Below are 26,314 nucleotides of genomic sequence, written 5' to 3'. Positions count from 1 at the left end.
GAATATAGTATATAGTATAAAATAGCACCTGATATATTATTACTGCTATTAATTTGGGGCTACACTTTATGTTTTTTTGGAAATACATGGGAGCATATGAGTGGAATTAAATGCCATTAAAATAAATAAATGGTGACAGTTTCTTGCTCATGGAATATTTTTATTATAAGGTATTTTCCAAGCTTTCAAAAACACGCTTGACAGGATGGGTTTTTATTTTGAAAGTAATAACCGGAAAAGCGTCATCTAAATCTGGGTAGCTTTGCCTCCAACAGTCGTCTGGTCTGAACGACTCACACCAACCCGGAACTTTTTAACTCAACTAATCACTCCTGAAAACTTACTGCAAGGAGTTTCTGACTGTTTCTCCGAGCAGATCAAATGTCACTTTAAGGAAAGACGCTTCTATAGTTAGAGTTAGTGTCTTCCGAGGAGGAGAAACAGACAGTTGTAAATGTTTCTGGCTCGGACTGCAGTGGTTGCTGTGGGACACTAACGGTAGCCCTCATCTTGTCTTCTCAAACCAGGTAGGACCCAGAAAAAGCTCTGCAGCTCACTCTTTCACTTCTTTCACAACCTTGTCCTGTGTCTTTTGCATCGCGTTGGCAATAGTCATATCAGTTTTGAAGTACTAACAGGTGCTGTTTACTTCTAACTAACTTTAGTTAGCTTAAAGCAGTTTGGTGGTTCCCTTCTACAGCAGCACCACTTTATTGAACTAGCTCAACATTACAGTGTTTACCTGCACTTATTGTACCTTTATTTGTATAATACAGAACAACTGTATCGTTGTAATAAATAGGTTACTACCAATTTGTATGTTATATGAATAGTTTTTTTCTTTTTATAAATACAAAGCCAGACATCCATTAAATCTCTGTAGAAGCCTAAAGCTAGCTGCTCTCTTGTGTTATTCCTGTATTTGAGATATATACTGTGTGTGTGTGTGTGTGTGTGTGTGTGTGTGTGTGTGTGTGTGTGTGTGTGAGTGTGAGAGAGAGTTTTTTTTTTAACTTTTATTCTTTGATATTGCAATATATTGTTATTAATTTTGTTTTATTAGTTTGTTTGTTTTATTGACACAACAAACATTAATTACTTCTTTATGGTTTTTTCCATTTACATGCATGTTCTTTTTAAATAGCTCTATATTGTAATTTGCTTAATGAATTGTATATATATATATATATATATATATATGTATATATATATATATATATATATATGTTTTTGTTTTTATTTTGTTCTTTTTTTAAAATTTTATTTATTATAGAATTGACGCTTTGTCAATATTGTTCACCTGACAGTCATGCCAATAAAGCAAATTGAATTGAATTGAAATTGAATTGAATTGAGAGAGAGAGAGAGAGAGAGAGAGAGAGAGAGAGAGAGAGAGAGAGAGAGAGAGAAAAGTGGGAAGTGCTCAGCTGCCTGAAATTCCTAACCTGACAGGGTACCACACACACACACACATACACACACATACACACACACACACACACACACACACACACACACACACACACACACACGCGCAGACAGACAGAGTGGAGGGGGTCTGTCAGTCCAGGGGGTCTGAGACACACTAGTGAGTCAGCAGGCTAACAAAAGGTTCGGGTGTGCTGGTGGCTTTAAGCTTTATGAATCAATGTGCTCACAGAAGAATAAAGACACTGGCAGCTGCTGAACATGGTGAACATTTTATCAATAATAATAATAATAATAATAACTTATTTATATAGCACCTTTCAATTACAAAGTTACAACTTCTTACAATAAAAAACATGATAAAAGTAATTAAGATCCAGAACTTAAGATATAAACAAGATGAAATGATCATCACCATGAAGATAAAAGTGAGTCTTAAGAAGTAATTTAAAGGAAGACACTGAGTTCCACAGCTGAGGGGCCCGGTTGCCATTGTTGACAAGTCTGGATTTGGGAACCTTTATTGGTCAGGCTCTGCCAGAGGATCTAAAGCAGAGATCAGGCTCATATGGAGTTAGCAAATCACAGCCTAACCATTCAAGGCTTTAGAAACAAGCAGTAAAATCCTCCAATCAATTCCAAAACTCACGGGTAACCAGTGAAGGGCAGCAAGGGTTGATGGGATGTGGTCACTTCTCTTAGTACGTGTTAAAAGCCTGGCAGCAGCGTTTTGCATCAACTACAGTCTTTGAATGTTTTCCGTCTGCTGATACCAGAGTAAAGTGTGTTGCATTAATTGAGTCTGGAGGAAATAAAAGCACGGATGGCCTTTTCTAAGTCTGCAGATGTCAGGAATGAAGCTGTCTTAGTTGAGCAAAGCTGTTAGTTGACTGCAACACTTTACTCAGCTGAGCATCAAATGACCTTTTGAACATTGTTAGAAAAGGCACCCGGACTAGAGGAGAGATTTTAATCTTTACACCTCTGTAGAGTCTAGGTTTTCAAACCAGTCAGAGTATGCTGTCATGGAGGGTAAACTATTGGTTTACAGTACAATATGACGGCTATACATTTATGCCTACATGTCTTTTCCCTGTACTGTAGCTATCACAACTTCCCAATACTGTAATGACGTATTAATACAATAACAATAGGTTATAAATGTGTTATCAGTCTGTTAACAAGAGTTTACTGTGTGTCCTGATATATATTTTTTCCCCCAAACAATATTAGTTGTTATATTTATTTAATATGTTTATCTGCCAGTTATTTTATTGATTACTCAATTTATAGTTTAATCTATAAGCTGTCAGAAAATTCATGTCATCCATGTTGACACCTTCAAAATACATATCCAAACTCAGTACTAAAACCAAATATATTCCATTTAATATCGTAAAAGACTGAAAAAAACAGCAAATATTAACATTTGAGAAAATAGAACCGGCAATTCTTTGGCATCAATAAAGTTCAAATAATTGACAATAAATGTATTTAGACTATTAGCGTTGAGAGTAGTGTACTAACACCGTAACTTCACTTCTGTTTAAAACAGACAGACGGTTCAGTTCCGGCTTCCACCTACTTAATTCAGGTGTCATCACAAACGTGCATCGACAGGCACGGACACGGACAGACACGCTCGCTGAAGTGAAAACCTCCCCTCTCTCTAATGCTGAGTTAAGAAGAGGAAATGTCGAACAGCCTCAACATCTTTTCTGTCGAGACACGTGAGCTGAGGTGTGCAACAAACTCAGTCTCTATCAGAGTTTGATAATATTTCCAAGTATGAAAATGAGTTTTTATACTTTTAAATCACTTTTAGGGGCGTCTATTGTTGATGAGGAAGGTGGTACCTTGTATGGCAGCCTCTGCCATCAGTGTATGAATGTGTGTGTGAATGGGTGAATGCTGACTTGTATTGTAAAGCGCTTTGAGTAGTCGCTACGACTATAAAAGCGCTGCATAAATACAGTCCATTTATCATTTTATATTTACATTCTGGCTGGTGATGTTGCTGTCCAGAAGAAATTGGAGAGAGGACAGGGTTTTGAATGTTTTAACATCTTACTTGTCATCTCATTATTAGTACTTTCAACATGTTGTATTACCAGCAAGTAATGTCATTAAATGTAGAACAGTATGAAATTTGTCAGAATACAGGTTGCAACTCTCTCTGAGCTTGTTTTGCAGTCGAGGAAATGAGCTGAGGCTCAAAGCACTAACTTCAGTTTACCCTTCGTCTTATTGTAATGAAGGGGGGAATGTCAGTGCAGGCTGAGCCGTATTACAGGAGGCCTGCAGCGTGTACAGACAAGCCATGATGGTGGAAATCTACTGAAGTGTTCTTTTCAACTGGCTACATTAGTCACATTTTTCCAATAGCACTTTTCCCTGTTGGATGATGTAATTCATTACTGAGTGTGAGTGCACAAGGCAGTATGTGAACTGTGGATACAATTAGTTTAAAGGTATAATATGCAGGAATTAAAAAAAAAAAAGTATAGACTCATACAAAAATAATCCAGGTTTGGCGATGTGTGTGCCTGTGTTTCCTCTTTTCTTCTTATTTTGCTGTGTTTGGGACATTTCTGGGCTTCAGCAAAGAGCGTTATGACCCCATGTGGTAATGATATCGAGGAACAAGTCCCCCTTTAGCTCTGTCAGATACAAAGCGGCCGTATTTGATGGATGAGAACGGGTTGTGTGTTTTTATGTGCATGTGATCCAGTGATCCCACTGCTCCCGTCTCTCCTCCGCTGGGTGCAGAGTAGCGGTGTGTCAGTTTGACCGAGAGCAGCGCTGAGAGAACACACACACACACACACACACACACACACACACACAGCGGATAGGATGAAGCCTTTCAGCCATTCAGCTGCGTTCATACAAAATCCAACAACTCTGCACCTTACTGACTTAACTGCACCAATCAGAAAATAATAAAGTTTTATTTCTCTGATTAACTGCATTGCGCCGCTACTTTGTCTTAAATTCTTTTATTAAATTTCACAATTATTCTATAAATGCAGCTGCAAGAAAAAGCCTAACAAGCTTCAACGTCTTTATAGGTCCACTGTGGTTCGTGATTTATTTTCATGAATAAAAGCATTTCAAAAACACCCTCCCCCCTCTGATTTTGTTTTTCACAAATCGCACCTTGAGTGCAGCCAAAGCAATAATTTGGGTTTCAGCTAACACATGGGCTTAGTTTCACACATACACAGATACTCAGCTTAAGTCCGACAGGCAGCCTTTGTTGTTGCAAAGACGTGCCATTACCCAGAGTTTGTCCTTGAATTTGCTGACTCATAAGCTGCCCTCGAACAAATCTACATATTTCACACCCAAATCTCTTTAAGATTAAGGCTGCAAAACACTTGCTATTTGTTGGAGGGAAGCTGACCTTCAGCACCAGCACCGATATAATGATCTCAGCACCCCAGGGTCTCCTAGCCGTCTAGTCTGTGTGAATTATCCAAAAAATCAGCAGGACTGCAGCCTCAGTCGATCCTGCTGTAGAAAGATAGTGAGATAGAGGTGAGAAGACACTAAATTGTGTGTGGTTGTTTTGACAGGAGGAGTATTGCTTTGAAACCTGCCATAAACTGGGAGAGCTTTCTTTTTCAGACAGGAGTGATGGTATGTGGACTATCCAAGAGATGGAGCAGAGGGTGGGGGTTCGTTAATCACACCGAAACACAAGCAGGCGCAAGCTCGACCTATTTTCTTTCATCGAGAGCTCATGAATGTACGGAAGAATTTAGATCCAATTGTATTGTTTCCATGTGCTGAGAGCGGAGAAGGACAAGGAAAGGGGGAAGGGTTGGAAGCACAACTGCTTCTTCTGTATCCTCTGGGAATGCTGTCTGAAGGCCGGGGAGGAAGTGTGTATGGTGTGTGTGTGTGAATTGGAAAGTGGAAAAAAGAAGAGTGAACAATCCATAGTGCGTGTTCAGACAGTATTTAGCCCTCTCAGCTTTACTCAATGCACCATAAATACACAGTGAAAGAGGAACACAGTGTTTTGAAAATGATAGTTCATGAGGTGACTGGGCTCGTCATTCCACCTTACAGAGGGACTGCTCTCGGTTTGGTTAGCTTTCACTTCATCACGTTTTAAAATCACTGAATTCATTTTCAGTTTGATTCAACAGCAACACCCCACGTAAAGCGTTTTTTTAAATCTTTGAACTGAACAGAATGATTGTTCACTTCTTCCATGCCCAAGTCTAGACTAGGCCCACATTTTTGTAGATTTATGAAACGATCAATATTCTGTTTATCACCAGTTTAGAGCTCAGATTTTGAGTCTAGCCACAAAGTTTCAGTGTGAATTTGAATGTGAAATTGAATCTTGGGATTTTGTAGTCCCATCAGACAATCTCATTTTGGTCGTAGTTTACCTGAAGTTTTCACATAGTTCTCTTTGTTGAAACAGGAGAGAGAGGCTGTTTGATTGAGTTTGTTTCCTGCTTTCATTCTTCTTTGTTTTTGTCCTTCTGGTACACAATGAGGTCATGGTGAAAGATTTTCCCTTTTTGTTTTGTTATCAGGTTCCCAGTAGTAAAGGTCATGACATTTTGATTAAGGAATATACTGTCTGTAACGTCATGAGGCACTTTATTTTGACACTTTCCTCTCTTTTATTCTCAACAGCTATAGAGTGGTGGAGTCAAGAGGTGCCAACATGCCTCAACAGAAGGACATAGTGAAGATAGCCATCCAGATGCCAGGGGCCTACCCCCAGCTCATACAACTGGACCAGGTAATGCACACACACAATTCAAAATATCCTCCATTTCAAACTACAAATGCCTGTAAAAGGTGGATGAATTAGAGCATCTATTACTGTGGTTGGTAATATTTAATAAATAACATCATCTGAATAAACTGTACCTTCTGAGATCGGATCTTGCACGCATTGGGAGCTTCCAGCATTTTTCACATGGATAAATTTACATAGATATGAAGGAAGCAAGTTAAGAATTCCCTTATGAATAACGACATGCCAGGGATTTAGTCTATGAATGGACAATGCAGGCCAACCAACCCTAGCATACAACAAATCAATGGTGAGTGAGGGCCTTAGGATTTGTAATGAACCTCATTTACTCATGCACATGTTTGTGTAGTATATACACTACTGTGCATTTAGATTTGTTTTTCAGGTTGAAATTCTAACATATCCAACTACAAAGATATGCACTCGCATGAAAAAATGTCAGGTATTTCAAGTATCAGTAGTTTTGGAAGAAATTTCATTGACCAAATTCAAACAAAGATTGATATAATTGGTTTTTGGAGACCTTTTTTTTTTTTTTTAAAGTTATTTTTTTGGGGGCATTTTTCCATTTTTATTGAGGACAGTGGATAGAGTCTTGAAAGGGGGGAGAGAGAGAGTGGATGCGGAAAGGGCCACAGGCCGGATTCGAACCCGGGCCGCCGCGGTCAGGACCAAGCCTTGATACATGGACGCCCGCTCTACCAACTGAGCTAACCCAGGCGCCCGGTTTTTGGAGACCTTTTAATCTGAACAAATCTTTTGCTTCACTCTAAGATGAAGTTCCTGTGATGTAGTAACAAAATGTGTCTGAAGAAAATCAAAACTAATATTAGAACTCAAATGCTGATGTAAGTGTTACATAGGAAACCGAAAGACGGAGAAGAAGGTATTGGTGCTATAACACCTTTGGGTGACTGTGTGGCGTGAGCGCACCTACAGAAGGTGATTATCCCCACTTCCTTACCAGTGTGGTTTGATACAGCTGCTGCAGCACGACATATTTAAAATAGCATAAGTCGCTGCCAAGTCTGGTGAATATAATTAATTATCTGTGAAGTCATGACTGGTAGTTAGACTAATGGGTTAGCTTTTAGATAGGGCTGTGTATTGGCAAGAATCTGGCGATACGATACGTATCATGATACAGGGGTTGCGATTCAAGTTGTTGTGATATGCTGCGATACTGTAAGTAAGGCGATAGAATTTTTAATCTAATTTTAGGAAACCTGTCGTAGTATAAAGAACACACCAACATATGCATCAAATCAGTTTAAAAAAAGTTTACTTCAACATCAACATCATTGCACTACTTTGAGAGAGCACATTTATTTGCAAATGAAATAAAGTATTGAATGAGTATGCAAAGTTAATCTTTGCATGTAAACTATTAATTAAAAATCAATACAATGTTTTTGAGAATCAATACAGTATCACGCAACATAATATCGCAATATTACATTTTTACCTTTTATCATTTTCTTTTTATTCAATGTTTATTAATATAATATTGAACACGTTGGGGCTTCATACCCATCCACTGGTTTTTGTTTCTACACTTTTTAATGAATGTGATTGTGGGGAAGTTTTCCATGTGTTTCCCAGAAACTATGGGGAAGTTGTACTTCTTTGCGCAAGACACTATGCATGAGTAGTAGTTCAAACTGTATCCCAGACAGCAGCGGTGTGTGTGTGTCTCACAATCACATACTGTGCATCACTTGAGAAGGTTTGAACAGAGAGAAAATGGATTTCACAGGTTCTCACAAGACTGTCTGGTAACTTCAACAGTTAGGAAAATGCAACACAGCTGAAACTGGAACCAACACAGATCCCAGGTTGACAAACTTTTGGATACCTTGAACAATATTTTCTTTTCTTTTTGTTGTAATAACCCTGAGAGCAGCGCAACAATTGAGCATTCAGGAGTGTTGATTTGGAAGTGGATGTCCGTTCACAACCAATCATGTCAGCCCAGAAGAACCCCTCAGAAACGTCTCATTGGCCCAGCAGTCTCCACTAAACACATCCGATTGGTCGACCTTCTCGGCCGCCACTAATAACAGAGCATCCACTGGGTCTACCGCAGAACCCGAAGACATTTTGATTGGTTGACCGCGGGGCTGACCACTAATAGCAGGATAGCTGAGAGCCAGACATGGAAGTAGTCTGGCTTTTATTTACGTATAAAGAGAGATCTGGTCACTGAGGGTAACGTTGTTCAGAAGGCGTTGGGGAGCACTTGGATTTCCTCCTCTCTGCAAACAAGGTTTGCAGCCAGCGAGAATAGCTGTGGTACCGTGATCCCATAACGGCATATCATTACTGAAGCATGCGTTCAGCTCCCTGACAGACAAAATACTTTGATAGTAGAGTCTAAGTCATGTTGTTATGACCCACATGTATGCAGCAGGTGTGTGTGTTTTTTTATGTTGTGTGAATGTATTTGCATTTGTGTGTATCTGACTACATGCTGTTTTGTTGTGTCTTTGTGCAGAAAAAGCCTCTGTCGGCTGTCATAAAGGAAGTGTGTGATGGGTAAGTTGATGATGATGAATCTGATTTGTTTTGCTGCCTCTACACTGTCTCTATGGTAATGTTTGACTTCATTATCATTCAACTGTAGGCCTATGTATTACCGCAATAGTTAATATCAGTATGTGTGTGTGTGTGTGTGTGTGTGTATGTAGCTGGAATCTTCCAGGTCCTGACAACTACGCTCTGCAGTATGCTGATGGAGTGCAGACGTACATCACTGAATCGGTGAGTCACATCTCGGTTTAAGACGTCAAAGCACAGCAATGAATCTGGGAATCACATTTGTCAGCACTGCCGCCGAGCATTTCTCTTCAGTCTAAAAATACATGAATGACTTGACTTAAGATGAAACCCAGGTCACACAAAGGTCACACAGTGTCATCAACGCTATTATAAATGAGTGTTGGGACTGGCTGAAAAAGCAAAGGACGGGGAGAGAGACAGGAAAAAAAAAAGAAACAGCTGGAAGTATGCTCTTCTTCTTCTTTTAGTGACCTTTTTGAAAAGGTCGCCACTGAACGCCCTCCCCCTCTTTGGGCTGAAGGCAGGGCTGCAGAAGCTATTACAAAGCCATCAGATAGATGCAGAGAAAAAGATGCTTTAGTTATTGTAATACATTGCAGTGAGACTCGTTATAAGTGTGCTGCTGTTTAGAGTGTGAAACACACAGCAGCAGGCTTTTGGCAGTTGGTACAAGGATGCTAACGTTCAGACTTTGAAATTGGTGAGTTTGTAGTTAAGGGCAGATGTTTCAGTGTAAGAGCAGTTTCTTGATGAGTCAGAGGAACACTTTTTGTACAGTTATTATTTCCTGCTTTCAACAGTAATCTGATTTAAGAAATATCTGTCTTTGTCGAGGTGGACAAATTGATGAAAGTAAAAGTGTGAGCGCAAGCTTGGGCAGCAAACACGCCAACTTTTGCAATTTTTGTGACCAGAAGTGCAAGCTCAACAGCACAGATGTGAATATTGAATCAGTTTTTTTGAGTGCATCCACTGGTCACATACATTTTGACACTCGTACACTTTTGCATATGTGTACAATGTACACGTACAATACAAACATGCACAGACACAGCATTCACATGCACACATTCTGTTTTGTTTGTTGTTTTGTCCAACTGTTTTTGTGTTTTACCCTAAATCTAAAAGCCTAACAGGGACAGGAGTGAACATTGCTTCGGTAATAAGCCAGAAGCCCTAAATACATTACATTACATCTCTTGTATGTCTTTTTCCTATGTAGCGATCTATATTGTCTCTGTGTTAAATAAACCCTAAAAACCAGGCCAGAGTAGGATACATGCATTGTTATTAGGGCTGTGTATTGGCAAGAATCTGGCGATACGTGATACAGGAGTAACGATTCAATATATTGTGATATATTGCGATACTGTAAGCAAGGCGATATATTTCAATTTTTTAAAATCTAATACCCATAGAACCCATTTTCATTCACATATCTTGAGGTCAGAGGTCAAGGGACCCCTTTAAAAATGGCCATGCCAGTTTTTCCTCACCAAATTTAGCGTAAATTTGGAGTGTTATTTAGCCTCTTTCGCAACAAGCTAGCATTACATGGTTGGTACCAATGGATTCCTTAGGTTTTTTCTAGTTTCAAATGATGCCAGTTGCTTCACTCTGAGCCCTCTGCAACCTCCGAGAGACACAACAGTGGCCGCCGTTCCGCTGGTTGATTTTTAAGCGGTTAATTAAACATCGATGCAGTGTTTTGGAGAATTGATACAGCATTGTAAAACAAAATATCGCGATACTCATGTGTATCAATTTTTTCTTACACCCCTAATTGTTATTAGAAGGAATGCTGGATCAGCAGGTTGAGTTGGGGCAGGCGAGGGCTGAGAAAACTGTTCTTGGCCAGGACTCATAGAGCTGGTTGTTTTTCTGCAGCTCACACACAAAACAGTTTTACTCTAAACATTTCTCTCTCTTTTACTGAGTGTCAGTACTAATTAGTCATAGCTTATTCTGCAGTTTATAGGTGACTATATTTGTCCAAGTGTGAGTTTTTGTGTGGGTTACTGTGTGTATAGGTCTTTGTACTATATATATATATATATATATGTGTGTGTGGCTAACTTATTTGTATCCATGTGTGTCTGTCTGGCTTCCTCTACCTTGTGGTTCTCAGCGTGTCGGCGTGTTTCAGTTTTCAACAGTTTTTAAATACTTTTCCCTCTGCATGTGTGTGTGTGTATGTGTGTCTGTTTGTTTGTGTGTTGTAGAATCGTCTGGACATTAAGAACGGCTGCATTCTGCGTCTGACCAAGGCACCGGTGAGTCTGCATCGACCACGCTCTCAGCCACGCTGGTCTTTCACCTCCCTCTTCTCACATTCCTCCAGCCCTCTGTCTCTCACTCTGTCACCGGCCCGTCACTCTTTCATTTGTATTCTGCAGGCAGCAGATTCACAGAATCAGCTGCATGCACAAGACAATAGGATAAGTCAGCACTGATCTGTCACTGTCATTACAAGAAGCTGAGTTTTCAAAGAAGAGCAACAATATAATATGAACAACTAGAAGTATGAGGTGTGTGTGTGTGTGTGTGAACAAGTGTGTTTTGTTGCTGCTGGTGAACGCAGGGCCGCTGTGCAGAAGACTTGTACAAGGGCATCCAGAGCTCGGACTCGGGCGTGCGCTGCGATTCGCTGAAGGAACTGGCGAGCGTTTCCACGGACGTGACCTTCGCTCAGGAGTTCATCAGTCGAGACGGACATCTCCTATTGGTCAAGATAGTAGAGGACGCTAATGAGTTAGTACTCAATGTGTGTGTGTCTGTGCTTGCATATTTTACATGCGTCAGATAGATATCAGTGGTTCCTGCACATGAAGCAGCGTCTGATGCTGAGCTAAATCTGTACTCTCTCTCTTCCAATTTTGGTTAAAGCCTGTTAGTTGTTGTTTTTTTGAGCATTTTCCATGATCATCTATAACACTGACAAACTTCACTGTAGCATGTAGGAGCAGCACAGCGAGCTGAATCACATGATGGAAATGTTTTAGAGCACTTTATGATAAATATTTACACTTTAAACCAGCAGCGGTCCATCTGAATGCTATTTGTCAGTGTGAGCGAGTGCATAATATTTCTATGTATGTGTGTCTGCGTCATCCAGGAGTAACGTGATCATGACCCACACACTGACAGGCTTCATGGAACTGATGGATCATGGGATAGTTTCATGGGAGAACCTGTCGTCTGTCTTCATCAAGAAGGTGCTGTAGCTCTCTCTCTCTGTCAGATTAGTTTTTTCACTGACTGTAGCCGCACTCTCTCTTACTATTCCCACCTTCTTTCCTTCCCTTTCTTTCAGATCGCCGGCTTTGTCAACGCCAAGCCGACCGACGCGTCAATACAGCAGGTGTCCTTGGACATCCTGGAGAGCATGGTGCTGAGCAGCCACAGCCTCTTCCTGCAGGTCAAACAGGAAGTCACGATGGAGAGGCTCATCGCTCACCTCCAGGTGTAAGTAGCAGAAAGGGCACGGTCGGACTCTTAGAAGCCAATCGTAAATAAATAGAATCCTTGAATGTGTGCTGCAACACCTGCTTGATATAGAAATAATTCAATGTGTTTCAACTTTTATTTTGATTAAAGTGATTACATTGATTCTTAGACATAAATGTAAAAATTGAGACTATCACTGAGAATATTCAACCTCCACGTAATATCTATAAAACAGATTCTGTATATGAATGCAGAATCTGTATGCAACGGGACAAGATTTTGGTATTGGAAGTGTTCTGATATCTGTTTGTTGTCCGAGTAGTATTGACCAATCACGTCTGAGCAGGCTTTTGTTGAGGGCAGGTAAACAGTCTGTGTGGAGAACAAGTAAGGGATAATGTACAGGGAGCCGGTCATTGTTGTTAAATAAACCCTGACAGGACGATGCAGGAGGTTTATTTCACAACAATGACCCGCTCGCTGTACATTATCCCGCTTATTACACGGCTACTTACTTAAGAAATCAATAATTTGACACAAAAATGGTCCTCCAGGGTGTGAGATCAGAACTGCATCCATAGCAACGGCCTGTTATACATAGCAGCGGTCTGCTATAAAGAAATAACAGACCGTAGAAGGCCGTAATTGAATTGAATCAGAATTGAGTATTCAGCAAAGCCGTGTAATAACATTTGTACACTGAAACACACATGAATTATAGGCGGTTGCTCTCAGAGGCTAAATCATCGTCGGACTGATGGGTTCTGAGATTGACCTCCACATTGCACTTTACATTAACATTTGCTTTATTGCAACAAAAGACGGCGCTGTTCTTCCAGAGCCAAACCACTTTCAGAGTTTGTCTCAGTGGCAGATGGTGGAAGACACCAAAGACAGATGGAACAAAAATCACATACAACATGTTCAGGATCTGAAAGAGAAAATGAACTCTGACAGAGTGACACATCTGTGGGGCGATAGGGTGGGGCAGTAATAAGTAGCAGCTTTGTCTATGTAACAGGAAGTTGTTAAATATGTAAAAAAACTAGTGCTGACAATACCACTGTGTCGGCCAGTCATCACACCACACTTTCACCATTAGATGGAATGTATCAATGTGAGAACTGAAAGCATCCTTTAACCTCAACCCGTTTCCCTTCCTAAACGCACCTTTTCATGCAGCCGTGGAACGTTTAGATTGTGTTTGTCTCACTTTTCTCCTCTCTGACCGCTTCCAGGACGAACCAGCAGATACAGACCAAAGCCATGGCCCTGCTTATGGCACTACTACAAACAGCCGGGGACATGGACAGACAGGTGCTGCTGCAGTTCTTACTTTCTAACGTGCTTTTCATCAACTTCCTCTTCTCACAGCTATTCAAACTTAGCATGCAGTCCAGTAGGTATTATTCAGTAGTTAGTTTCAGGGCCTTCTGTTACTTCCAGACAGTTGTGCCTGCAGCTGTTAATCTGTATGCACTGTGCATACTTTAACTTGGCTGATGTTTTTCATATTCAGTCATCATAACGCTTTAATATGGTGCATTCCTGTAGAGATGGGAAGCTTCTGAGAGTGGAATGTGTGTGACGGGTGGGTATTGGCACCATTATTGTACATGCGAGTCAGAATCCTGCGGACGCCACTTCTTACAGACAGCTGAAATGACCCCATCTATCTTTCTATATTCTGTCTGGTCATGTCAGCTTTTCTGCACACAGTCGAGGCTTTCTCTCCCACCGTTCTGTTCCTGCCCCTCTCTCATTGTACGGAAACAGTTCCTTCATTCAGCCCTCCCGTCTCCCTTTCTCTCAGGCCCTCTTTGTTACAGACACACACACTTCCTCACTTTTACAGTAGGTCAACAAATCCACCCTTCTTATCAGCAAATTAGCCCTGAACCAAACGAGGCTGGGCTAGAGATGCACGTACCAGCGAGTGATGGTTTCGTCACAGAGGTCAAAGTCCCACACGCTAAACCCTTCGTCCCGCCCACTATCAGTAACTGACACTATATCGCCACCCAATGTTAGAAACGTGTCATTGCACCCCAGTAACACATTTCCTTCCATTCCTTGCTCACTTTGTTCCCTTGTCTTCTGTTTTCCAGGAAATGTTTGCGTTCCTGAATAAGAAGAATCTCCGTCAGTACATTTATAAAGTAAATGATCTCCTTATTTATATTTACATTTCACATAGTTTTCTGTATCTCAGTGATGACATGATGAAGGAAGACCTCTATAAAGCAACACTCTGGCCTATTGAAGTATATTGTGTATTTGTTGCAGAACATCATCCATAGTTCTGGTCAAGTCCAGGACGAGATGGCCCACTACCTCTACGTCCTACAGTCCGTTACCATGAATCACCTGGAGCCTCGCATGAGGACGCCTCTGGACAGCTACAACCAGGTGAGCTACAGCATGACGAGTCAAACTCTGCTGCTACTGAATGTTTTTCTGCCCACACATAATGTTTTTAACAATTTAGGTATTAGATAATTTGATTTCTTACTCCTTGCACACACACACCAGTCTGATCCATTCTCCTCTGCACTGCTTTCCACTTAAATCAGTCATACACTGTCAGTAACCCTCTAACACCAAAATATCTACTGGTGCCATTATAGATTGCAATTTACGGCCTTTAATGCACATTTTTTTTCTTTTTTAATATGTACATATCATCTGTCACTGTCAATATAAACCCTACTCACTGTACATACAGTATATAGACATGTATACATGTACATACTGTACATAATCATCCAGCCCATGTATATCCATTCAGTATTTATTTCTTTGCACTATTTGTATTGTTTACAACTTACAGAACACTTGACTTATAGACGATTTATTTTATTTCTAATTTTACTGTTGGTCATTGGTGCTCTTTATATATATATGTTTATATAATATTTATATATATATACACATATTTTATCTCCACTTGTGTACATAACAGTCCTGTCTATTCCTCACCTTTATTCGTCCAGCTTTGATGTCCTTGTCTCTAACTGTTTTTTTTTCTATTTCTGTGTAAGTATGTTAAAGAGATGCTTTAAACCGGAGTAACATTCCTTGTATGTATATACTTGGCAAATAAATCTGATTCTGATCAACCTTAAATTGCTTCAAATTGCTAAAATGCAATAATTCCCCACTGATCACAGATCTTGATCTGCACTAAAAATGTAATCAGCTGTTCCTTGTTCCAAAGTCAGAATGTTTATTTTTCTGGGCAAATCTCTTAATCTTTCATCTTAATAAATTATAGACAAATGTGTAACATTCTTAGTGTTAATTTTCAGATACACCAGATGAAGAATGCATCCATAAAATACCAGTGTTTGGATTGTTTGTTCGGTTCAACAAAATAACAGTTTGAAATATTGCAAACGCTCCTCATGTCCTCTCAACATCCACCTCCGTAAAGTAAACGCCACCCTAAAGTCCACCCTTTTATCTGCCTCTCCCCCTGCAGGACCAGAGAGAAATCCTCCACAGTTTGCGGCAGGCTGCGTTTGAGACAGAAAGCGAGAACAGTCTGAGCAACGAGAGGCGACGCTCGCTCTGCGCCAAAGAGTTCAAGAAGTTAGGCTTCTCTGTAAGTGACTGCTGTCAGAAGTTATTCCGTAATGGTACTTCACATCTTCATATTACTGTGATTATATTGTCTTTGATCATTTCAGAACAATAGTAACCCTGGTCAGGACTTGGTGCGAACGCCTCCTGGTCTGCTAGCTTTGGACACCATGTATTATTTTGCCGCACGCTATCCTGATGCCTACAGCAGGGTGAGCATGATTTATCTGTTTCTAATTTGACAAGTTGAAGAGCTCTCCATTTAAAATGGCACAAGAAAACATTTCTCAAAACATTTTTTGACTTTATCATATCTAGCATTATGGCATTAACCTGAGCTGTCCCGTATTTGAAATGAAACAAAAATCACTCCGTGAAAGATAGACTTTGACTACCTGGGTACTTGACTTCTAAATTTCCACAATGTCATGTTCCTTTTGTCTTACAATACGATGTTAAATTGCTTCCGTCTCCCAGTTTGTCCTGGAGAACAGCAGCAGGGAAGACAAACACGAGTGTCCATTTGCCAGGAGCAGCATCCAGCTCACACTCATCCTGTGTGAAATCCTTCGTATCGGAGAGCCCCGTAAGACGACCTCCAACTTACAGTATTAGTGCCACGACTTTGTCCGTAACCTCTGGTCAAACTGACTCTACAACTGATCTTTTGTTTTGCTTTTGTTCTCCATCTTCTCCATTCGTTCCTCTGTTAACAGCCTCAGAGACGAGATCTGACTACCACCCCATCTTCTTCAGTCAGGATCGGCTGGTGGAGGAGCTTTTCTGTGTCTGCATTCAGCTGCTCAACAAGACCTGGAAGGAGATGAGAGCCACACAGGAGGACTTTGACAAGGTACAATGGCATAGCAATCTTCATAGGTCTCGCAAGAACTACTGTGCCATGCGGGAGGATTTTGACTCGGCAGTTCTGGCTTCAAACTCATCCGGCTTTCTTTTCACTTTAAAAGAATAGTTCAAGTTTTCGAGAAATGTGTTCAGAGTTTGATGAAGAAGATCAATACCGCTCTCATGTCTGTACAGTAAATATGCAGCTTGAGCCAGCAGTCGGTCAGCTTAGCCTTATATTTTAACATACAAACATGAGTGGTTTTAATCTTCTCATGTAACTCTCAGTAAGAAAGCAAATCAGCATATTTCCCAAAAGGACACTCTATTTCTTGAAAGATCCCATGTAATTGTGAGGTCTAATGAACAAAAATGAAAAGATCCAAAGCCATCTCAACCCCTGTGTATTTTATTAGAATACTGATATTAACAGTTTTAAGGGACAGCTCAGTACATACTGGAAATGCTCTGGCTGAAAGGGTGGACTGTGTCCTAGTTATACTGTAGCCTTATCTCTCTTAAACAGGAACTACGCCCATTTTCAAAATTCATACATGTTATTCCTATGGTCTAAGACAGTCCAAAAAACATGAACAACTCTCTCCCAAATCCAAAAACTAGAGTGCTAAAACTAAAACTTGTGATGTCATAGGGTATAATGTGTAGAGCTGCTCCATAAAATCAGTCTATGAAGCAGCTCCACACTTTATACCCTATGACATCACAAGTTTGAGACTTCTTTCGCTGGTTTCTGGCTTTGAGAGAGAGTAGCTCATGCTCACAAATATTGACTGAACTTTCCTACGCCATGGAGATAACATATTGGAATTCCTAATTTGGGTGGTGTTCCCCTTTAAATGTCCACTCAGGAACATCTAATAAAGACCCAGCAGGAGGAATGCAGAGTTAAAGGCAGATTACCCTATTTGTGCGTCATGCAAGCTGTGTTTTCTAAACACACTTTATGCAACGTAGTCCACTGATCACAGTCGCTACACTGACAAATAGCTGTTGAATCGCTGGTCTAGCATGGCTCAATGACACGTCGACTGTCGCTGTGTGTGTAAAAAGATGACACAGGGTATTTCAGATCCAAGCCTTTACCGTTGCCAGAACCGACCTGTTTACTGCAAATCTGGCAAACAAACCCTGTGACATAGCAACGCTGTGCTTCCCATAGAGCAGGAGTTCTCAACATTTTTGGGGCCAGGGACATCTTACAGGGCAGAACATTTTTCCAAGGACCCCCTATTAATCATAACAATTAATCATAATTAAGCATATGCTTACTACCGTTTGGGCTCTTAGCCACTGGTATTTGTAGTGTAAAAAAATATGTCAGACCTGTTTCATAGTGATAAATAGAAACACATTTCAATTTGAATCATGTTAGCTCCACTTATATTCTTTTAAACAGAGGGTCATTTTATTCAAATTGAATTTGGACTCAACTCAACAGCCTTTATACTATTACTTTAGAAAACTTTGATTGGAATATTTACATTAGAGTGTGCAAAGTGACTGATTGACATGATGTGTGTGTGTGTGTGTGTGTGTGTGTGTGTGTGTGTGTGTGTGTGTGTGTGTGTGTGTCTCTGTGTCTCGCAATCATCTTGAGATTTGGCCAAAGCTAACGTCGGTTGGAGTAATTGACACAATGCTTGTTTTATTGGCGCAAATAGTCCTCGTCTGTAGATAAGCACTTTTTAATGACACAGCACATTTTTATAATTTATATCAAATTATGTCACGGACCCCCTGGCGGAGTGCCACGATCCCTTGGGGGGTCCCGGACCCAACTTTGAGTATCACTGTGATAGAGTACCTGAACTAATTTGTGACAGTCCATAAATGATGAAATAATGTTGGATTTGGTCATTGCCTTGTATGCCCCCACTGTTTCACTTCTTAAATTCATGGTGTTTGTCAGCAGTGATTACCTCATTCTGTGATCAAATCTGTTATATAAATATTATCATGCACAGTAGCATCATGAATTTCAGCTGATATGGGAGCCTTTTAAAAACGTTTTTTTTTTTGAGTGGATTTCTGTAAGTTTGTACTTTTGTGACTTTGTAAAGGTTCATTATTATGCTAACCATCCCCAACCCGCCCCCACAGAAAGAGCTGACCCTGCATTTATGACGAGGCACACAGTGACCTTACAATCCACTATGTAGTACTTGTGCGATGGTAATAGGTTGAGCCAAGCCTTCAGCAGCGGGGTCTTGTCTGGGAGTAATATTGAGAATCCAGCCGTCCTGAAAAGGAGAGCGGTAGAGCTTTTGTCCTGAGCTGCAATTCAACATCACACACAACCGTCCGTGCTCTCCCGATAGTCCTAAAACTTGCCGACCCCTTGACCTTTCGGGAGCGGGCCAGTGTCCTGAGCGCCGGGCCAGCAGACCGGCCTTTTGTTTTTGACCACGGCTCCCTTCCCAGGGTGCTTTGGGGCAAGGACAAAGGGGCATTAGGTGGACAAAGAGAAGCGTGGTGGGCGGCAGAAACAGAGGGAGAAGGAAACGTGGAAAACAAAGCGCTCGGGGCACGAGCAGTAATTAGACAACAACGGAGGGAACGTAAAACCTCTGGAAACAATATGAGAGGGGGGAGAATGAGAGGGTTGGACTGGAGGGAGCGGAGTGGAAGACAACACAAAGAAAAAGAGAGGTGGTGGTGGTGATAATATGCTATAGCACACATTTATTTAGGTTTAGAATTGCAAGTTTTGATGTTTGTGCGAGTGAAACTGCGCCACAAACACACACACTCCCTCCATTCAGTCATGTGAATGTATTTGTGTAGCTCTGTACACCCCCTGTAATAACGGTCATCCGCCACACACACATACACACATTTAGCATACATGCACATGCTGCAGGGTTTTAGGGAACAGAGACAGCTGCCATCATCGCTCCTATTGGCCAGTTCAGCTATATGACAGAGGGGCTGGACAGGAGGGAGGGTGTGTGTGGTGCATGTGTGTGAGAGTATCAGGGTGTCTGTTTACAAAACACCCACAGGCCTGCAGCACCTCTTCTGTCATGTAGGTGATCTCTGTCTCTCACTCTCACCGCTTGTCACCCCTGTCACTCTTTCACTGATTGTTGGCGACGGGCGGAATTCGAAGTTGAAATATATAGTCCGTGCTGAGGGAAGAAAGATGGAGGTAAGGTTGATTTTAGTTTTGTTTTTTGGTTGGAATGTGCGTTAAGCGAGATGATTTAATTGGGCAGTTGATATCAAATGTTCCAGGTGTGGACACAAAGTCGATTTTTCATCAAGGCTTAACTGTTAAAAAAGGTGAGCCTTAACAGAAATGACTTATAGCAATGAGAGTTAAGATGACACAACAGTGTGAGTGGATGTCTGATGTCTTGTGTCATGTGTAAAGCTGCTGGACAGTGAGGTTATTTTGGCTCAGGGGGGCTTGAGCCAGGGAGTCACAGTGTGAAACTCTAGTCGCTTGTTTTTGTTTCCCTGCATGTTCACACAATATAAAATGACAGTCTGGATTCCACCATCTGCACTTCCACTGCTGCCAGACGGACAGACTCGGTCATTCTCTGTTGTCGTGAACGGTTCGGTCACATTGTCGGATGGTTAACAAGCACTACCAGATTATCATGAGAGAGATTTCTGCTTTTGGGGTTTGATTTAACGTATGTGAATTGCTTGTCAGCTACAAACAGTTATTTGTATAACAGGACAAGTGTGGAGAGAAGTCTCAACAGAGCTGCACTGAACGGCTCGAATTACACTTCAGTCACTGATTGTTCACAATCAGTGGAATTGGATGTGAACAGGAATGATCTAGGTCAGCAGAGTGCGTGTCGGATAAAGCGTGAGCGGGACAAATAGTGCTGGAGTCGGCTTGGTCTTGCAGCGCTATAGATTTCTATATAGATTTTCCACTATTTACAACTGAGGCACGTATACTGAAGTATACGTATACTGGAGCTATAGATTTTTACATATATGCACTGTTTGACCAACTGCCCTGAGCTCTAGTTTAAGGGTACCCGGGGTCACCTCCTTTCCCCCTATGTGAGCCTCAGTTTAACAAGTCATGCAGAACACACACACACACACACACACACACACACACACACACGCACGCACATGCACGCACACACACAATGTGAGTCAGTGCTACAACAGTTCAATCTGGGGGACTTGTTTACAAATTTAAATTAAATATATATTAGATTTTTCACGCCCGATATAAGGAGGAACCTCGCAACTGCTCAGTGAAATAACCGCCCACTTTGTCCATCATTGATTGTACTAATGGAGCATGGTGGGTGTTGGGTGGATGTTGCAGATAATTGGGTTAATAAAGAGCACGCTGATCAATGGCTGGCCCCTGTGTGGCTCACAGAAGTAGGTATAGGCTCGTGTGATTGGACAGTGTGAACCAGGAGGGAGTCTTTAACTTTAAACTGATAATAGAAGTAGGCGGGAAAATATATGAATGTATCGGAGGCAAGGGGTGCAACTTAGAGGGAGTAATGAATGAAAGAGTGGAGGAGAGGAAGTGATTGAACACACAGCAAGCTGCACTTATTATATCAATCCGTGGACCATGTTCTGGCCTGGTAGAGTAAACAGAAGGAAGTTCCTCTTGTGGGTTTTAAAGGTCAAAGGTCATAGTCATAGGGGCTTTTATATTGTCAACTTAAATGGCTCATATCAAATACTCATGTATTTCCTGTGTTTCTGTCATTTTGTTGGTGCGAGGTAAATTCTTCTTTTCTTGGTCACAACTTTGTCCTTACCGTACGCTCTTTTTAGTTCGAGCAAATCAAAGTAAACAGGCTCCTGATTGGCTGCCTGTAACATGGCTCAACACAAAGCGGAACTTCTGCAAACTTGAGCATGGAAGTTAATTCTTGGCCGTGGGAACAGTATCTGTGATGAAACAACAAAAGCAAACTTTGAGGTTGAGTATTTTGTCTGTGTCGAGAGCCACCCACAAAACCACGTTGCTCTTTTCTTCTTCTGATGATGTGCACAAGTGAGTCTTACCACTTATCCTCATACAGAAGCTGTCTTTTTGAGGATCACTACAACCCAAAGGCGTCTCTGAAACAAGGGGAATTGTTATTGTGGCAGAGCTGAATGGGAAACAGCCCAAATATGAATACAAATCAACTAAATTCAACTAAACATTTACTCCAACGCCTGTCCTTATCGCTCATCCCTCCCATCTAACACAGGAGCCAGTACACAGTTCTCCAGCCTACAGTGTGTAACCTGTCTCTGTCTCCGTGTCTCCGTCTCCAGGTGATGCAGGTGGTGAGGGAGCAGATCACCAGGACGTTGTCCAGTAAGCCGACCTCCCTGGAGCTCTTCAAGAACAAAGTCAACGCCCTCAACTACAGCGAGATCCTCAAGCTGCGGCAGACAGAACGACTGCACCAAGAGGAGACTCTTGCTCCACCCGTACTGTGAGTTTCAAGACTAGATACCAGTGTTCTTTGAAACCATTTACACGTGTCACCTTATATGATTACTTTGTTTCAGCCGCATGGCAGAAGATGTCAGGTTAGCCAGGTTTTCATCAAGAAGTTCTTGGAAATTTTAGTCCCGGGACAAATTTTTAATAAACTAAAAGGTTCCTTCAGCCTGCTGTGTTTCCATAGTGGTCTAAAGACCTGGAAAGATTAGGCAAATTAGTCCACTGACATATGAAAAAGCAACACAACCGCCTTTTTCATCTAAAAACACGCTCGCGTGATCGCTCTCTCTCTTTGTCTTTTTTTAAAATGAGTCAGGACGCCGACAGCAAAGCCTAACTTTACTTTTTATGTTAACAAACAAGGATAATCCTGAAATGGTCCTAGATCGATACTAGAGTACTTCCTTGTTTTACAGTGAAACAGTGGAAGCAGCAGCGCTGTGTGCGTGTTTCACCAATCAGCGACGGTCATGTCTGCAAACCCCACCCCGAAAGTTCCTGTGCTTTCAGAAAGTACTACCCCCGACCCCTTTTTTGGGGGGTAAAATATCCTCGGAAAATGTCCCCGGAACTTAATTTAGACCCCGGTTCCCCGCGAGCAAAACGCAATGAGTTCCTCAAAAGGTTCTTAGTTCCGGAGGAAAGTGAAATAGACGATAAAGCAGGGTATGCTTTAAAGCGTGGCTACTTTGTGATTGACCAGTAACTGCCACGACGTTGTCCGCGTTTTCGCCTTAGAACTTTAACCCTTTCACAGTGTGTTTTCAGTTCATGAAAGTTAATTGTAACATTTTGCCTAAAAATGTCTTATTCAGCTTTTTGTTGTACTTAGCTCCACCTTCTAGTGTCACTCCTGGTTACAAAAACTCAAGATGGCGACAGCCAAAAGCCAAGATAATGATGGCTAAAATGCCAGACTCAAGGCTTCATAGACCAATGGGTGATGTCACGGTGACTACGTCCATTTCTTATATACAGACTATGTTCGAAACGGGGCTTTGGTTTCCATGGTTTGGTTATTTATGTGGAATTCTTGAAGCAATTTTGGCTCCATGGTCCTAAAGAAAAATGACAGTTAACGGGTTCACAATCTTGTCATTCAAATTGTTTTTTTTAAATTTAGAAAGAGTAAAGCAACACAGTGTCTCTATAGCCAAACCTGATCAGCTGCTGTATTGATGACCCTTGAGATAGTTTCCACCCCCATGGAACCAGCTGACCGGTCAGCAGCTATGCTGTTGTTTCTTATGCTGCTGTTTGTCACTAAACAACACGTCTTGTGCTCAGTTTTTGTTTTGTCTTCACTTCGGTTTGCTTGTGAGTTCCTTTATAATAAAGAGGCTGCTGATACCATGTGACGAAGCAGCGTGTTTGTGTGTGTGATTTTCTTTCCAGTGAGCTCAAAGAGCGCCTGAAGCCAGAGCTGCTCGAGTTGATCCGCCAGCAGAGACTCAACAGGCTGTGTCAAGGAACACAGTTCAGGAAGATTAGCAGCCGACGCAGACAGGGTGAGAAAGCACACACACACACACACACACCCTTAAAAAACAGTAGACTGTGTCTTGTCCCTCTAACCTCTCTGATGGTCTGTTCCTTTCAGATAAACTGTGGTACTGCCGCTTGTCGCCCAATCACAAAATGCTTCACTACGGTGATGTGGAGGAAGACACGGACCCCACAATTGAAAACCTGCAAGAGAAGAGTGAGTTGAAGCTGGGCTGGGGCCTGGTAGATGTAAAGATTAGCAACTTTTCTGTGCTTGGATTAATAAAAAAAGCCCTGATTTATTTATTTGCTCTAAATTAACCTGATTACTAATACTCTTTTTCTCTCTATTTCCCCCCTTTCTTCAGTTCCAGTTGCAGATATCAAAGGCTTGCTGACGGGTAAAGACTGTCCTCACATGAAGGAGAACAAGGGCAAACAGAACAAGGTCAGCAGCAATCCCGCTCTTATGCGCTCCTGCTTGTTATGCTCACATCTCACTGTCTTTGTATGTGTGTTCCCTCACTGTAGGAGGTTCTGGACCTGGCATTTAGCATCGCATACGACGTAGAAGAGTACAGCCTGAACTTCATCGCCCCCTCCAGAACTGATGTAAGTCTCTGAACGTTCTCCTCTTTTAATCACATTTTTTTCTGCTTGCATTATAACTATAAACCGTCTACTCACTGGCTTCCTCTCTGTGTCAGTTCTGCCTGTGGACAGATGGACTGAGTGTTCTCCTGGGCCGCGAGATGAGCAGTGAATCCATGCGCAGCGAACTGGAGATCCTGCTCTCTATGGAGATTAAGCTCCGCCTCCTGGACCTGGAGAACGTCTCCATCCCCGACAGCGCGCCGGTCGTCCCCAAACCGCCGAGCAACTATAACTTCTGCTACGACTTCAGCCAGACTGAGCAGTAGAGTGTGTGTGTGTGTGTGTGTGTGTGTGTGTGCATTCGCTGTAGTGCAACCAGGACGTGTGAACGTGTAAATATATATATATATATATATATGTGTGTGTGTGCGTCTGCAAAAAGAGGCGTGTGTGTGATGAGATCTGACCTGTGCATCCATGCACTTATTCCTATTACACAGATTTATAACATTAGATGTTGATGATGTTCTGGACATCCAAGTGAAACAATGAACAGGAGAAAACCTGTGGAAACTACAATAGTGGTTGTGGGTGTGAACTGCTGCCAAATGGCTATTGAACGATACTAATGCTGCAGATGATCTGGGAGAGAAATCTCTTCAGTTCCGTCTCTCTGTTCATGATTCCTCCTCAGCTGTCTGGAGACTTCAACACCAACTCCAAAAACAACTTGGCAAAATGAAATTCCTCTTATACAATACAGCCACTCAAGTAATGGTACTTTCATTTTTGTTTCGTAATCATCATTTTATATTTCTAAATATATGTAAAACTATGTACGATACGTGGAATATTCCTGTGTGCGAGGTTGTGCTCATTTGTTAAATTTTCTTTTCTGTTGCTTTTTTTCCAAAATGGGCATTAACTAGAACACAGTGCTTACTCAAGATGTGGTACAAAGACAAATGCAGTATGTTTCTAGTGTTGGACACTATTTTGCTTAAATATACCTAATGTTGGTACTGGCCTTGGTACGGATCCCAGCGGCTCGATATGATTACTGTGGAGCAGAGATGCTGACACAATTTTTATTTTTTTTATAGGTACCAAGCTGACTTTTTCTGTTTGTTTTTAACAATAGGCAACTGTACCTTTGCAATAATCAAGTTTTATAATGAGAAAAACTTGTGACAAGTTTTATATCCAGCTAGCAATCATCCCTGTATATCTGTATGCTACAGTATGCAATCAGTTTTTCTCAACTGTCTTGGATCAGATCCTGAAACTGATCAATTTTATACAAGGTACTATTATAATATGATGGAGGTCACATGCTACACTCCGACTCACCTAGCACTCAACGCTGACACTCGAAGCAGCTACTCAATAACTGACAGAGGTCTACAGTATATTACGCTGTGTGTTTGACTGTTTTTTTTTGGCACAGGGTTATTTGATTTAAGCACATTCTCGACTGTTCTCTGCAGTGCATTCCTGATACACATGATATCCACTTTGAATCACATGCTTTGGGTGACTTCACATGAATAAACAGATTGATTTACACTGAGAAAAAACAGGCATGTGTGATGTTTTGCGGTTTATTTATAAAAATCAGCATCTTTCATCATTGATTTTTCATCTTTACAGTCTATAATTCTCCCTCTGGCGTAGTGCAGCAGACATACGGCAGTATAAAGGGATATGGTTTCTAATTAGGCTACAGTGGTTAGTGGAGACAACAAACGGAGAGAGTACACACACAACAGTTTGCTTCTATGCTTCTAGTATCCAGTAATAACAGCAAATGTCCACAGATTTTCATTGAGAAATGTGACCTGATTTGTCTGCTGTTTGTGGGATTTTTCAATAAATTCCTTCAAATCTGAGACTCAATTCTGACTACATGCTTGTCACATCGGATAACGCTGGCAGTTTTCAAAGGAACTTTGAATGGTTAAACGAAGGCAGGCACATGCTCTAAAGGAAAAGACATTTCCAAAAAAGGCAGTCTCCATCTTCTGAAAGAGAGCATGCAAAATAAATCGCTTCCCGTCATTCACCTTTGCCTCAGAGCAAGATTGAGATTTCTAGTTTTGTATTTATGGTGATGTAACCATTCATAC

The 26,314-nt window shown here is 41.3% G+C and overlaps 1 protein-coding gene across 2 annotated transcripts; it reads left to right on the top strand.

Annotated features, from left to right (window-relative positions):
* The first annotated feature begins 248 nt into the window (after positions 1-248).
* Positions 249-25,765, top strand: elmo3 (engulfment and cell motility 3). 2 transcript variants are annotated; one of them, XM_074631927.1, is made up of 21 exons: positions 249-527; positions 6,088-6,196; positions 8,709-8,749; positions 8,902-8,974; positions 10,996-11,046; positions 11,355-11,524; positions 11,889-11,988; positions 12,087-12,238; positions 13,459-13,537; positions 14,329-14,379; positions 14,507-14,629; positions 15,702-15,824; positions 15,910-16,014; positions 16,280-16,388; positions 16,519-16,655; positions 21,935-22,098; positions 23,505-23,617; positions 23,710-23,811; positions 23,963-24,042; positions 24,126-24,206; positions 24,302-25,765. In XM_074631927.1, the coding sequence occupies exons 2-21, from the start codon at positions 6,119-6,121 to the stop codon at positions 24,512-24,514; spliced, it is 2,145 nt and encodes a 714-aa protein (XP_074488028.1). In that variant the 5' UTR covers positions 249-527; positions 6,088-6,118; the 3' UTR covers positions 24,515-25,765. The 2 variants fall into 2 exon arrangements, with proteins under 2 accessions (XP_074488028.1, XP_074488029.1); XM_074631928.1 differs by lacking the exons at positions 249-527; positions 6,088-6,196; positions 8,709-8,749; ... (10 more) ...; positions 16,280-16,388; positions 16,519-16,655 and adding an exon at positions 19,639-19,817.
* The last annotated feature ends 549 nt before the right edge of the window (positions 25,766-26,314 follow it).

Source organism: Sebastes fasciatus, chromosome 4 (assembly GCF_043250625.1).
Source record: "Sebastes fasciatus isolate fSebFas1 chromosome 4, fSebFas1.pri, whole genome shotgun sequence".
NCBI classification, from domain to species: domain Eukaryota; kingdom Metazoa; phylum Chordata; class Actinopteri; order Perciformes; family Sebastidae; genus Sebastes; species Sebastes fasciatus.
This window is presented reverse-complemented; position numbering and strand designations above follow the sequence as displayed.

What these genes read in the sequence shown, in the direction of transcription:
- elmo3 (XM_074631927.1), top strand. Translation starts at nt 6,119, where the DNA reads ATGCCTCAACAGAAGGACATAGTGAAGATAGCCATCCAGATGCCAGGG. An exon ending in CTCTGGACAGCTACAACCAG is followed by an intron (nt 14,630 to 15,701) that starts GTGAGCTACAGC and finishes CTCCCCCTGCAG; the next exon opens with GACCAGAGAGAAATCCTCCA. An exon ending in ACTCTTGCTCCACCCGTACT is followed by an intron (nt 22,099 to 23,504) that starts GTGAGTTTCAAG and finishes TTTTCTTTCCAG; the next exon opens with TGAGCTCAAAGAGCGCCTGA.